General features: G+C 39.8%; 1 protein-coding gene across 1 annotated transcript in view; it reads left to right on the top strand.

The window, feature by feature from the left end:
• The first annotated feature begins 3,912 nt into the window (after positions 1 to 3,912).
• Positions 3,913 to 15,132, top strand: part of LOC118749269 (cysteinyl leukotriene receptor 1-like) — a 40,878-nt gene continuing 29,658 nt past the window's right edge. Inside the window, exon 1 of the mRNA XM_036484069.1 lies at positions 3,913 to 5,508. Within this exon, the coding sequence (XP_036339962.1) occupies positions 4,606 to 5,508 (903 nt within the window). The 5' untranslated portion in view covers positions 3,913 to 4,605. The remainder of the gene's footprint in view (positions 5,509 to 15,132) is intronic.

The raw sequence follows: 15,132 nt of genomic DNA, 5'->3' as shown, positions 1-15,132 counted from the left end.
ACATTTGATTTAATAATTTAGCTATATTTCTTAGCCATAACATAAATTCCGATTTAGCTTTTTTTAAATTTATTTTTCTGCCCATTTAGCCTTTCCTCTGAAGTACAGTACTTATTGCATATAAGAAAATCTGAATTTGAACGAAAAACCTTTCCTATAAGCATTCTTTTTTTATGATGACTGTGTATTATAGGTAGATCATTTCTTATATACAGACACATTTATGCATACTGTACATTAGAGTGGTCCATTTTTTTTTCTTTCAGCTACCCCTCAGATATAAATAATAGAAAAAATAAGGAGACACGTATTTTTTATTTTGAAATCGGCCCGTGCGGCCGAGGCTTTGAAGTTTCCCATGTATTTTACACAGGAAAAATAAATTTTTTTCGTAAAATTGCAGTCTACAAAAAAATAGCACTATAATGCTTTTTTAACTCAAGCATTTTAGCAAGTGTGATTTAATAACCCATAATCATATCTGTTATATACAAAAATTACTTATTTTATGTTTTCATAAGCATATCACGCATACGGTTGCCAGACGTACTGATTTTATCAGTACAGTACTGATTTTTCAACTCTTAAGCTGATTTTATTAATTTCTTCAATCAGTATGCTAATGTCCTTATTTTTCGAAATCTGTACTGATTTGTACTGAATTTTCAATTCAAACAAAATACTTTAGGATTTTCTTAAGGTTTTTACTGTAACCGTACTGTAAAAAGTAAAAAGAAAATAATTAAATTATAGTTGAAATGTTTCAAATAATGTTTGTATTTCCCAAGAAATTAATACAAAAAAAAGATCAATCGTTTTATGGGCATACCGACGGGTCGTTACGTACCAGTTGCGATAATATTATGGAGCTTAAATTTAAGACTGACGTCTTATTGACGAATTATTAGTCTTTAAAAGTTTTTGCGTAGTTCCAAAAATTTATTTGAGCCATGAGGAATTATAGATGGACCTTCATATCATAAATATACTGTGTACAATGATGTGTACACTCAAGTGAATAACACTTTTATCTTTTATTGACTATATATTATTTTTATACAAAAATATTGTTAAAAACAAGTGCTCTGGCGTTTTAAAGTATTATCTGTTACTTACATTCATAATTTTGCTTTGAAAAAAAATGTACTGAAAACTACTGATATTTTTAGCAAGAAAAAGTATAACGTACTGATTTCGCGTATAAAAAATCTGGCAACCCTAATCACGCACGAACAGCTCAATGGATGTCCTTAATTCTTTTCTCTTTTGAATTCTACTCGATGTTTTCTGTAGGTTTGTGGTAAAAAATTTAAAAAATAGGGTTGCCAGATATTTGAAAATTTAAAATTATTTAATGGTCAATAAAATATTTGAGTTTCTTCATTAAAACTAAAAGCGTTTGAAGATATGTAAAATTTTTTTATTGGGGTTGCCACCTTTCTAAAAAAAACAATGATTATTAAAAATTTCGGTTTATTTAATACAACAACATAAGTATCACACGAAGGGCGTACACATAAGCTTTGGACCAAAATGTTTTTAAATAGGGTTGTCACGCATCTGTTAACTAAGATGAGGTAATAATGTAAGTTAAGTGTAATTATGCAATACGCATTTTTGCACATTCGATCGTTCGACGTGGTAGCGACGATATATCATACTCGTTTTAAATTTTTTAGATATTTAGGTGCCCACTCTATCCAGAAATATGTAAGGGTTAAGGCTTTATTTTAACACCACCTTTGAAATGAAGAAGTAAATCTACCATATATATAAATAAGGGATGTAGGAAAAATATCGATGTTTTGCTTCGATGCATCGAAAATTTTCCACTCGATTTTTAAATAGGCGATGTATCGATGCATCGATGTTTTTTTGAAAACTACATTGAACGGTAATTCCAGTTTTTCAATTGCACATAAAAGAGAAGTAGAAGAAGAAGACTTTGACCAAAAAATTGAAATGGCTCCAAAAAGTTCCTTTAGAAAAATAATTACCTCAGTTGCAGTAATTCAGTTAAAATTTCGTACAGTTTTGCTAATAAGATATTTTGTTGTGAAGCTACGGTTGCCAGACGTAGTGATTTAATCAGTACAGTACTGATTTTTCAACTTTCGTACTGATTTTATTCATTCCTTCAATCAATACGCTAATGTCCTGATTTTTTTAAATTTGTACTTATTTTTCAATTCTGAGCAATCAAATTTGTAATAAAGTTCTTCCCACCGAGCTTGGTACACGGTAGCTCGGTGATCGGTAATTTTTACCCATATATTTATCTACCAGAGGGCTGACATTTTTTGTCGAGTGTTGTTAGTTATCTCGAAAATAACTTTCAGTTAACCACAACAAACTTGAATAATTGAATGGCTTTGCCTACAACTTACAATTCGTTTTTCTCAATTTACTGATTCAATTTAGATACTCTTTTTGGCGAAGTCTTAGCCTTTCAAAGTTTTTGCGCAGTTGAAAAAATAATTTAAGCCATGAGGAAATAAATGCAGTCCTTAAATAGAAGTCTCTTTCCACAGTTTCAATAAATATGTAATTTTGTTTTTTCAATACCACGTTCAAACGAAGCACCTGAGAGGAACTAACTTAAAATAAAGTTTGCTTACTGGTGAAAAGAGAGAAACCGAGTTCTTGTTAAAATTTTAGAAAGTGATCTTCAAATTAAAAGTAATATTAAAATATGTAATGTTTAGAGTTCTTTGACTATTTAAACACTGAAAATGGAGATGATATCATTATTGCTATTAAAAAATGGCATGTATGTAAAATAATTTATTGGCTCCTGTAATATTATAAAGGTATCTCGTACTACATGTTAATGTGAATAAATACTCGTATTTATTAAAACTAATAACATTTTTACTTTTTATGAAAAACATTTTATTTGAAAGTAAGAGTCCGAATGAAAAAATTTTTTTGGGTGCAGATTTATAAAACATTGAACTATACAATGAAATTATTTGCGTTACACAATTTTGTTTTGCTTTTCTTGGTAATAATAGTATAAGCCTTACCCATACCAAGATATTATTAAAAACAAGTACTCTGGCGTTTCAAAGTAAATATTATCTGCTACTTACATTCATAATTCTGCTTGGAATAAAATAGTACTGAAAAGTACCGATTTTTATAGCATGAAAAAGTCTAATGTACTGATTACGCGCCAAAAAAAAATCTGGCAACCCTATGTGAAGCATTTTCAGAAATATGCTATGCAAATCGATGCATCGATGCCCTTCGATGCATTGAATCAAAGAAAAACATCGATGTATTTTTGCCACTGACATCCCTAATACAAATAGCTTCGTAAATACGTTTTAAAATTATTCGATACTACCGATAGGTTCAATGCAAACTATGAAAACATCGATTGGGCTGACTATCGATAGTTTTACAGCTCTACGCTGACATTCGATTGGAAGCCCTAAATCTAAGGGAGAAAAATCCAATCTGGCAAACCCTACATCTACCAAAATGTATCGTAAAAGTTATCGATGCGTTTACAGAAAGCAAACCGCACATCGCTAAGCTAATTGATACTTTCACGGCATTTCAAGGTAAACAATGACCGACGTTGAAGAATAAGATTAAATTTTTCTATTTTAAACAAGTTAGTTGCTAGTTTTGTTACTTCAAATAGGGTTTTTATAAATATTTTTTGCCGCGACGCCCAGCATTTTCAAAGTAATCCAATTGTACAAAAATCATTCTGAAATGTCAAAGAGTACACAATGTTTTTTTTACAAAGTTTACGCGGTACAAGGTTGCTTTGTTTTGGTACGATATTGAAGCAGCATAATTACAAAGTATATTGATGTTTAGAACTCACGTCACCATCCTGGCATTAAGGACCAACCTCCTTTGATTGTGTAAATGTTGGGCTAATGTCCTGCAGTCTTTAAATCCTTTAGGTAAGCAGAGCAGAAAGACTTAAAAATATATATGTATGTGCATGTGTATTAAGAAAATAAAAACAGCAAAACACGAGAATATAGCGATGAAAGCTCAAAAAAGTGAAAAAGCAAGAATTTATGAGACCTATAGCGGCGGATACAAAAGTTATAGCAAAAAAAGTTGAAGCAAACAAAAGAAAAAAGTGCAAAGCAGTGAAAACATCCTGTAGCATCCTGCCGATGAATGTGAAAAATAAAAACAAACATGTAGAAGTGCGGGTAGGAAAAGTCCACAGATAAGGGCCTAGAGCTAAAATGGCAAAAAGCTTTTGCAAATAACCCAATGAAGTGTTGCTCTTTAAATACTTCAAATAATGACAAAAAGATTGAAGTGGGCAAGAATAAATACACTGAAATTGTGAACAAATATATGCATACATTTTAACCGCCATGGACAATAATTTAAGCGCGCCACTTTAACTTAGACAAAAGTACTCAAAAACCGAACAAAATCATAAACTTTGCAAGTTAGTTAGTGCACGAGATCGAGATTGGCAACATACAGTAACTATAATGAGTTTTGAGCACTTGACACTAAGCCCCTACAAAATCCTAAATTAAAAACCTACAATTTGTTAATGAGTGCGTGGCCAGGCTAATACATACATACATATGTACGTAAGTATGTACATACATAGCAATGGACTTACAAAGCACGGCAGTGAAGCCAATAGCATCAAACGAAATTATTTTGGCGAATAGGCGTGGAAAACCGATGGAGCCGGCATTGCCGCATGCTGAGAAATGGACCACGTCGTCTAGCACTTGGACAGACACAGCAGCCCATCGGACAAACCACCAGTATGATGGCCGAAAGCAGCAACAGCCCCCCACCTCAACGCGCTCCACATTTGTGGGCGAGTTGTTTAATGACACTTTTGCATTTCTCAACAATTCCATCATCAGCGGTGACGACGTTAGCAACGTTGATGGCATTAAAAATAATTTGATTTTCGGTAGTCGAAACAACAATTCACAAATCGTCAATACGTTCCCGACAAGCAATACCACCACTGGCGGCTTGGATGTAAGCAACGGGATGTTGGACACCTTCGAAATACTCGGCATCATGCTGAACTATTATTATGTGCCCGTTTTGGTATGCACCGGCAGCTTGGGAAACATACTCTGCGTCTGCGTCTTTATCAAAACGAAATTGCGCAAACTATCGTCAAGCTTCTACTTGGCCGCGTTGGCAGTTAGCGACTCCTGTTTCCTGCTGGGTCTTTTCATGCAGTGGCTTAACTTTGTAGACATTGACATCTATAATCGCGACTTCTTCTGCCAGTTCTTCACATTTTTTAGCAATTTGGCGTGCTTTTGTTCGGCTTGGTTTGTAGTGGCGTTCACTGTGGAGCGCTTTATCGCTGTAGGCTACCCACTCAAGCGGCAGACAATGTGCACGGTGCGGCGCGCCAAAATCGTCATAGTCGCGCTCACTGTTTGGGGCAGCGTACATTGCACGCCCTATTGGATTTCATCAAAGCCACTCTACTCGCCCAAACTAGACACGGTGCTATGTGATATGAACCCAGAATATAAGGTAAGCAAAAAAATTTGATAAATAAAAGTTGCTACGAAATAATAATAATAATAATTATTATTATAATAATAATAATAATAATAATAATAATAATAATAATGGTAAGGGCTAAGCTCAGGGGGTATGGGCTAAGCTCAGGGCCTTACCGGGGTCACACAGGGCGGATCGTGAACGGCCTACTTCGGTGGGTTAGCTGCGAATAACCAATAAGCAGTCCCAGACCAAGAGCGGCAGGAGCCGAGGGCCTGATTTAAAAGATCAGAAATGCTTGATGAATCTCCTGTGTCCGGGCGAACGGATGCCGCCTCCCAAAAAGCATCCCAGGATTGAGACCAGTTAGATCCTGTTCATGGCATACTGGAACATGTATACGATTAACTCGACATTGGGCTGGCGAGAGCAGTATTCCACCACTTTAGTATGTGAGGGTGACACCTCACAGAAATGGCTGGTGGGCTAATGCTGCAATCGCCTCCGTCTCGTTAAAACCTGGCAGGTCTTCAAGTACGTTCAATACACGTCGCCATTTAGTTGGCCGCACAGGTCCAGTTGAGGTTTACTCCTGGTTTTGCGCTGTCTTGGCTCTGAACACAATATCCCATAAGGACTTGTGTCAACCCTCGCGATGGCCTGCTCCTTTGAGAGAAGGGAACTTCGGGACACTTAAAGCTACTGTGCTACGTGTGGAGATAGCGGCTTGAAGCGGAGACCCAATAGAACTGACATGATTAAACAAATAGCAAAAACAACTGTAATGGGTGTAGATGCTCCCGAGGAAGAATGCAGCGCATTTAGAAAGAGCAGTAGAGTTGTGCGCTCCCCGCCACAAACTCCTCTGCAGGCAAAAGCCGGCACCACGAGCACGGAGAGAGCCGTCGACGTGGTGCAGAAGGGTACACCTTCGCAAACGACAACTCCCGGCAGCTGGGATGGTGGTCATCAAACGCCAGCCGCTGCAAACAGAGACAAGCATTCCACCGCAAGTTTGGGATCGTGCGAAGGCAATGAAGATGAGCAATTGGCCCAGATTCGGCTCATCTTGAAGAAGATGCAGAGTGCTGTCTCCAAGCAGAAAAATGTGTCCATGGACATAAAAACGGGTATGGCCCAAATCGAGGAGAGCCTAAATATACTAAGCTACCTCCGGGAGCAGCGCTGGAAGGGATCTACCCTTTCCGAGCTGCAGAAAACTGGCCCTGGCTCGCAAAAGAGAGCTCGAACTCGATCCGACTCCCCAACAGGCGAGCCGGAAAAGAAAAAAAAACACTACTAATAATAATAATAATAGCGGTAGTAAAAATATTATTATTAATAATCCTAATAAAAATAATGGTAATAATAATAATAATAATGCAAAGAAAACCGTACCAGCTAATCAATGGAAAACGGCTCGAAAAACCAGAAAGCCCAAGCCAGGGCCAGCACCAGGTGAACTCTTGGTCAATAAGGGCGCGGCGACCAGCCGCAAAAAAAAGAAGAGTGTGAGAAAAAAGGAGAGTCTCGCCAAACTAATCATTAAGCCAGCTGAAGGCAAAACCTATGCAGAGGTGCTGGGAACGATACGTGGTAAGCTCCAACCTGAGAAGACGGAGACCGTAATTCGATCTGTTCGGAAAACCCGCGAAAGCAGCGTGCTCATCGAAATGGTGCGCTGTGGCGACCACTCAGCATTTTAGGAAAATGTGTGCACTGCCATTGGCCAGCTTGGAGACGCCCGTATTCTCAATAGACGTTTACGTCTAGAAGTTCTGGGCATGGTCTGCCTAACCACGGCCCCAGAAGTGGAGAACGCTATACGCGGGGAGTTAAGAGACAAGATGAATGGCCAACTTCGCGTCTCTCTCCTCGCTGTAAACTCGCGACAACAAAGAATGGCTGTGGTGGAAATCGACGAACTGCCAGGCCGGACTCTTATTGAAAAGGGGAAGCTGCGAGTAGGTTGGATTATCGGCCGCGTCCGAGAGCGCGCGGATGTCCAAAGGTGTTTCCGCTGCCTGGGGTATGGCCACAAAAAGGCGGCATGCAAAGGCCCAGACAGAAGCAGTTCATGCTGGAAATATGGTCAGCAGGGCCACATAGCTTCTGCATGTAAAGAAAGCCCAAGCTGCTACCTGTGCTCGGCATGAGATGGACAGAAAAATGCCAATCACCTGCCCGGGTCGGGAGCGTGCAAGGCCTTCAGGGATGCCCTTGCTGAGGCTAAGACAAAGCTTGGGAGAATATGATTAAATTTGTACAAGGCAATATGAACAGGAGTAGGGTAGCTGATGACCTGCTGGACCAATTGGTTCTTGAACAAAGAGCAGACGCTGTCATCATCAGTGAACCCTATAGAACAAAGGAAACCTGGCATGTTGACCAATCAGGCTCGGCCGCGATATGGATTGCTAACCCCAACCATCGCGCAGAGAGCAGCGGGGTCGGACGCTGCTACGTCTGGGTTAAAATGGCGCAAATCACTCTGGTGAGCTGCTACCTGTCTCCCAATGACGCAGTCCCTGTCTTCAGGGGAAAGCTCGAAGACCTTGAAGACGAATTGCGCGATATAACCGGCCACATAGTTGTTGCTGGAGATTTCAACGCAAGAGGCGTGGAATGGGGTATGCCCCAAACAAACACCAGGGGAAGACTGATCCTTGAAATGGCAGCCCGCATTGGCCTGACCATCCTCAACACCGGAACGACCCCTACATATCGAAGGCCGGGTTTGGATACTTTATCCCTGACATAACCCTGGTCTCAGAAAGCCTTCTTCGAACGGCTAACAGATGGAGAGTGATGGAAGACCTGAGTGGTAGCGACCACAACTACATCACCTTCCAAGTCACTGACATAACGCAAGGGCAAACACGTAGTATCCCTCGCAGGAAACCAGGATGGAACCCGTCTAGGGTCGATGTTCGCAAGTTCGATACGTCACTCCTAGCAGATTCCCAAGGTATTTCACCCACAACGGGAGAGATCCACAACAGGGAGTCTTGTACTAAGCTGGTCGAAGAAACTATGCGCTGCATTCACCGGGCATGCAAAGCCTCAATGCCACAGAGAAGAGCATGGTCAGGTAAAAATCAGGTATACTGGTGGAATGACCGAATTGCTGAGCTGCGAAGGGCCTGCCATAGAATGCGGAGACTCGCAACGCGCGCTCGTGGTAGACCCGAGGCGCTGACCAGAGCAGCAGCATACAAAAGCGCTAAGAAAGCACTTGGGGCCGAGATACAGAAGAGTAAACGGAACTGCTGGAAAGCGCTATGTGAAGTGGATCGCGATCCCTGGGGCCAGGGATACAAAATAGTGATGAAAAAGTTCCATACATCATCACAGGCGATGGATGAGGCCCGAGTTAAGAATATAGTGGATGCGCTATTTCCCACACAACCACTAAGAGCCAACACAGTGTTCGTCGAGGAGCAAGCCGAGGCACCACTGTTTTCGACAGACGAGCTGAAGCTAGCCCTGCGAAGCATGAAAGCCGGCAAGGCTCCAGGCCCAGATGGCATACCAGCGGAGGCAATCAGGTTAGCAGCGGAAACGAGCCCTGATCTTCTGCTTAACAAGTACAACAGCTGCCTTAGGGCCCGGGTCTTCCCAAGCCAATGGAGGAAGGCGAGACTGGCGCTTATACCCAAGGACAAAGGGGACCCAAACTCTCCTTCATCCTTCCGGCCACTCTGCATGCTAGACACAGCAGGCAAAATGATGGAGAGTCTGCCCAAAATACGCTTGACGTCAGCCATAGAAAGCGAGGGAGGCCTTTCACCCCGACAACATGGCTTCAGGAAGGGACACTCAACTATAGGAGCAATTGGCGAAGTAGTCGAGGCGGTACATAAGGCCGAAGAAGCCTGCCACCAGGCGCGGCCAATAGTGCTGCTAGTCACACTGGACGTCAAGAACGCCTTCAACTCGGCAAGATGGGACGACATGCTGGAGGCCTTGGAACGGTCATTCAAGGTTCCAACATACTTGCTAGATATGATCCGGGACTTCCTCAGAGACCGTTGGCTTTTGTACGACACAACACAAGGTCAGAGAAAGAGATGTATAACCGACGGAGCGGCACAGGGGTCTGTACTTGGCCCGGACCTCTGGAACGCCACGTATGACAGTCTGTTGCGCACGGAAATGCCGGAGAGCGCCTTCCTTGTCGCCTTCGCGGACGACGTGGCAGCCGTCATAACAGCAAGAAATGTCCAGCTAGCACAGCTCAAGCTAAACCAGGTCATGCGCAACGTCAGTGGATGGATGAGCGATCACGGTCAGCAATTGGCTACAGCCAAAACGGAGATCGTGCTCCTCACCAGGAAACGGATCCCAACAATTATAAATATAATGGTCGGACCTCAACTCGTGACGACTTCTAGGTCTACAAAATACCTAGGGGTGAAGCTTGACAGCAAACTCACATTCTGGGAACACTTCCATGGAGTATGTGAAAAAGCTGCGCAGAGCACGGCGGCTCTAAGCCGGCTGATGGCGAACGTGGGCGGCCCGAAGCCATGCCGCAGGAAGCCTCTGATGACAGCGGTCCAATCGGTGCTCCTGTACGGGGCAGAAATACGGGCTGACGCATTGAAAGTCAAAACATACCGGATTCAAATGTCTTCGGTACAGCGCAGAGGGGCACTACGCATTGCTTCTGCATACCGTACAGTGTCCGCGGACGCGGTTCTAGTTATTTCTGGCGTCATGCCAATTGAGCTACTTGCTTACGAGCGAAAAGAGATTTACAATCTCAGTGCCGAGATAGGTCGAGCAGCTGCCGCGGCAAGGGCGCGGAGCAACTAATCCAGCGGTGGCAACAAAACTGGAACGCGAGCACAAAAGGTCGATGGACACACTCCCTTATAGGCGACCTTCAAACATGGCTGAACAGACCACATGGGGAAGTCGATTTCTACCTGACGCAATTCCTCACCGGTCATGGTTACTTCCGAGAATATCTTCATAGAATGGGAAGGGTGGACTCACCGTTCTGTCACTACTGTGGAAACGTCGAAGATAACGTGTACCACACATTCTTCACCTGCGAACACTTCTTGATTTCGCGCAGAATGTTGGAAGAAAGACACAGAGACATAACTCCGAACACAATAGTTGGGGTAATGATTTCCAGCGCAGAAAAGTGGGAAGCAGTTGCGAGATACGTGAAATTCGTACTCCGCTGCAAACGAGAGGACGGTTGTCTACTGAGGACACCCGAATGAAACACCCCTACAAAAGAGCAGCCCCAAGGCTCTAACAGCGCGCTCCTGCATCTGAAGACATGCAGAATTGCGGTGCCAGATGCGCGATTCTTGCGCGGGCGGTGGGAGTTTGGGTGTTAGTGGGTAGCCCAGCACGCTTCGGTGGGAGTCCCACACTCGGGGAAGGTAGTATAGAGACTAGCGCCCCCGGCCAGTGCATAAAGCATTTCCCTCTCCTACGAAAAAAAAAATAAGAATAGTTGATTGGCGCTTACACATATGTTAGTGTTTGGCCGAGCTTCTCCCCCGATTTGTGGCGAGCGCCTTGATGTTGTCACACAAAGAGGAGGGACCTACAGTTTTACGCCGACTCCGAACGGCGATTGTATTTTAATGAGAAGCTGTTTTTCATCTCAGAAATACACTCGGAGGTTCGCCATTGCCTGCCGAGGGGCGACCGCTGTTAAGAAAAAACCTTTTTTTTGCGATGTTGGTTTGCCCAGGGCTTGAATCCAGGCGCCGCGGAGTGGAAGCGCGCACTGCTTACCACTACACCACAGCGGCCACCAGGTATTACTATTAAGAATATTCCATGCCGCTAAAAAGGATGTACGAATGTGCTGATTACATGGTGCGAGAACGCAAATCACACATGAGCAAATCAATATACGCGCGAAACTAGAGCTGAAATATAATAAATTTGCGTTTTAAGTTTTTTATGAACTTTTTTAAGGACCTTAAAGTTTCAACAAGGATAGTGGTTTCAAAAAAATCTGTGAATCTGAAATTATGCTAGGTATGGAAATATGGGTATCAATTGAAAGAGAACAGAATTAGTTTCCTCATAGTTATCCTGGGATAAAGCGCCTCAAAAATGTTCTTGAAAGTTTTCATCCTTGTATATCCTTGACTATTTTCATTCAAATGCTTTAACAAAAATATATTATGTGAATTGTTATATGCACTATCACCAACCCAAATTTGATGCCGCTACATTCATTACGCCAGGAAATAAACACATGGTCAAAGATTTAGCACCAAAAAATATTGCTTGCAACTTAAATTTATTTATTTACTTTTAAAAATTGTTGAAAATGTAATTCAATATAACAGAAACCACTTAAATACAAGTTTCAACAACCCACAAAAATGAATCAAACTTCAAAAAATGTTCATCAAACTTTCATAAATTTTTATCGGAATTTTTAAAAAACATTCGTGATGCAGTTTTGAAGTCCATTCAATTTTAGTCTAATAAAGTGCAAGTTTCAAGTACCCGAATATTAGATACCGTTACTTTTTGAGATTTTTTCTCGAGTGTGTTGTGTATTTTCTTCCATATAATGCATAAACAAAATCTACTTTTATATGGTACAATTAAGTTGTGTAGACTGCCACTACAGACAAATCTTACTAAACCATGTCGTTACAGCGCGAGTCAACATTTATTTATAGCAGAGAAGGACTGAGTGCCGTTTATTCAATGTCCGGTTAACTCGAAACGGAGGTAGAAGCTCCCGTTAAATATAACCACTACTTTTCGATCACATGTTGAATGCATGATGTCGAAATCGTCGATAACGATGTTTAACTGGGAGGAGATAATCAGACTTTGAACAACCGGCCCTAAATACAAACAACAGCCAAAACGAATAGAACAAGGCAGAGAAAAATGTATACATAAATGCTCAGAATAAAAAGAGAAATCGGCAAGGCTTAGTCTATCTGTCCTTGAGGAAATATTCAGATATGTCAACGAAATTTGGTAAGTATGCCCTTTATCCAAGGTAGGTTGGTATTGGAAATGGGCAAAATCGAACAATAACCATATCCCGCTTATGTGCCCCCACTTATAAGCGTTCCCCGCTTTTTAGCGTCGATTTTACCCCTTGTGAGATTTCCCCATATAAAAACGGTTCAATTTCCCCGCTTAATAGATCCCCGTTTATATGATTCCCCGTATAAAACCACCAGTATTTTGATACAAAAGTGCAATTACATAAGTAAATTTCCTCGCAGGGCAAAAATCAAATCGAAGCACCCGACGATTTGAGGCCGCAGGTAATAGTGCCAGAAAGTTGGCCAACTACGAAGCAACAACTCCATGCAATTAAAATTTTAAAGAAAAGCGTAGAAACAAACGATCAATTTCTGAAAGAACTTGATGCTATGGAATTGCTAATTTATAACGAAACCAAAAGTCTGTCAAAATTAACGGATTTTTTTTAGGATAGATATTTAACAATGAGATTTGATGTAGTGTTTTGTTTTGTAATTTGGCTGGGATTGCTATTTTTTGTTATTAATTCTAAATGTTTTTTGTTTCTTAACAATCGAATGAATTTCCTAAAACGCTTTATAAATCGGAAAAATCAAAAAAGTAACTATTTATCATTAATTTATATGTAAAAAGATCTGATCTTTCGACGCGCATGACTAAAAACAATGTTAAAAATGATCATAATTGAGAAAAATTGCAAATACATTTTCGTTTCGAATTTTCACCATGAAAATGGGAAAGCTTTCGAAAGCGCACCATCGGATAGCCCCTAAAAATCTATAAAAATCATATTTTTCTAATTTTGGATCCCATTTTTTGTCTGATTCCCAGCTAGTCGCGTTGCATTGCATTAAAAACACATTTCCAAATCTAAAAAAAAAACTCTGTTTCGAGGGCGCTTATAAGCGAGTTTTCGGATATAAGGTTTCTACGGTTATAAGCGTCGAAAGTTGTGCATTTTTAATGACGCTTATAAGGGCGAAGTACTGTAACGTTATTTGCGAAAAATGCAAAAACTACGTTATTTCCGCAAATACTGGATCCAGATTGTTGAAAGTTGGAATGTGAGGTAGAATTTGACTTAAAATAAGACAGTTAAGAAAATGGCCGTGGCACCTCCCACTTTAGAATACACCAGTGTGTATCGATAACCGCTTTATCGATTTCGACCAAACTTGGTCCAATTACTTCAATATATCCTAGCATATTATCGAAACTGTTTACTAAAAGTTGAAAAAAACGATATTCAATATTTTTTCAAATTGTTGTTGCTTTTCCACAATAGTTTTTTATTAGTTTTAGATAAAAAAAAAGTTTACACTTCTCTTTGTAAGATATTGATAGTTACAATACACAAAAATGAAGATACTGGAATCATTATTATGGAACCATGTATTCGCTCTAAAAGAATAAACTGATCGTATGATGTATGGTTTAGCTACTTTAATTGTTTTGTATACAAGGGCGTAGTCAGCGTTTCACTTAGGGGCAGGGGTTTATATAGAGGGATCACATGTTTTTAATTAATTCTATTTGTATAAATAAATAAAAAAAATTGGGTTTAAGAAAGTATAAGTTCCCTGGTATCGTTTACAACGATACCAAATTAATAGAAATGGGATAGTAATGTTTTTATAGATTTTTTTGTTTTTTTTATAAAAAAGGTATTTTTTTCTTTTTAGGTGTTTTTTTCTCGAATTTTTATATATGAATTATACAAATACGCATATCAAAAGAAAGAAGGTTTGATTGCGCTTACAACGATATAAACTTAAAAAAAGTCTGCTAGTAAGTTTTTTGTTTAAAATATATATTTTTTTTAATATTTTTTCTCAAATTTTTACAGACAAAGTATACAAATATGCATATCAGAAGAAAGGGAGTTTAATCACGACTTTTGACCCATTATAGCACCTGCAATATAAGTTTGCACAAAAAAGTTGAACACCGTTTAAGTATGAGCAAAACGCGGGCTACGTTTATGATTTTAGTTATTAAGTTATTTACATATAATAATAAAAAAGAATTTTTTACCAAAGGTCCTATTTCGAACTTCGAAGGCCCATATCACGATTTCGGAGGCTAACTTCGAAAAACGGAGAAATTACTTGTTTACCTATGACTCAATCTCTTAAAAAAATTGGTTTGGTTCAATACCCAGCCGAGTGGTGACCAGTGTAATGATTCCAGTATCTTCATTTATGTATATTGTAACTATCAATATCTTATAAAGACAAGTGTAAATTTTTTTTAATCTAAAACTAATAAAGCTGGCAGGACGAAATTCGAGGATGTGGTAGTTTACATATTAGTCCTTGACATATATTTTTTCCAAAAATAAATATTGGAAATTTTCCAGGGATATTCAAGGATAAAGTTTTAAAAGGACATTTTCAACACTTATTCGTCCTGGTGCACCAAAAAATTTTTTTTTAATTCCACAGATTTTTTCCACATATTGTTACTCTATAATGCACCAAATCTTTGAAATAATTTTTTATGGCACTAAAAACTTAAAAAAGGCAAAATGAGCTTTGAAAAAAGGCATATATTTTTAATTCTGTTATGCACTTCCTTTATGTACAATGTGCATGCCCAATTAAAGATATTAAAAAATACAAACAGTGGTCAAAAAATTATAGCCGAACCACACTTTGC

Source organism: Rhagoletis pomonella, unplaced genomic scaffold (assembly GCF_013731165.1).
Source record: "Rhagoletis pomonella isolate Grant_MI unplaced genomic scaffold, Rhpom_1.0 Rhpom_scaffold_00014, whole genome shotgun sequence".
In the NCBI taxonomy this organism is placed as follows: domain Eukaryota; kingdom Metazoa; phylum Arthropoda; class Insecta; order Diptera; family Tephritidae; genus Rhagoletis; species Rhagoletis pomonella.
Note: the sequence above shows the minus strand (reverse complement) of the source record. Positions and strands in the feature narration are given on the sequence as shown.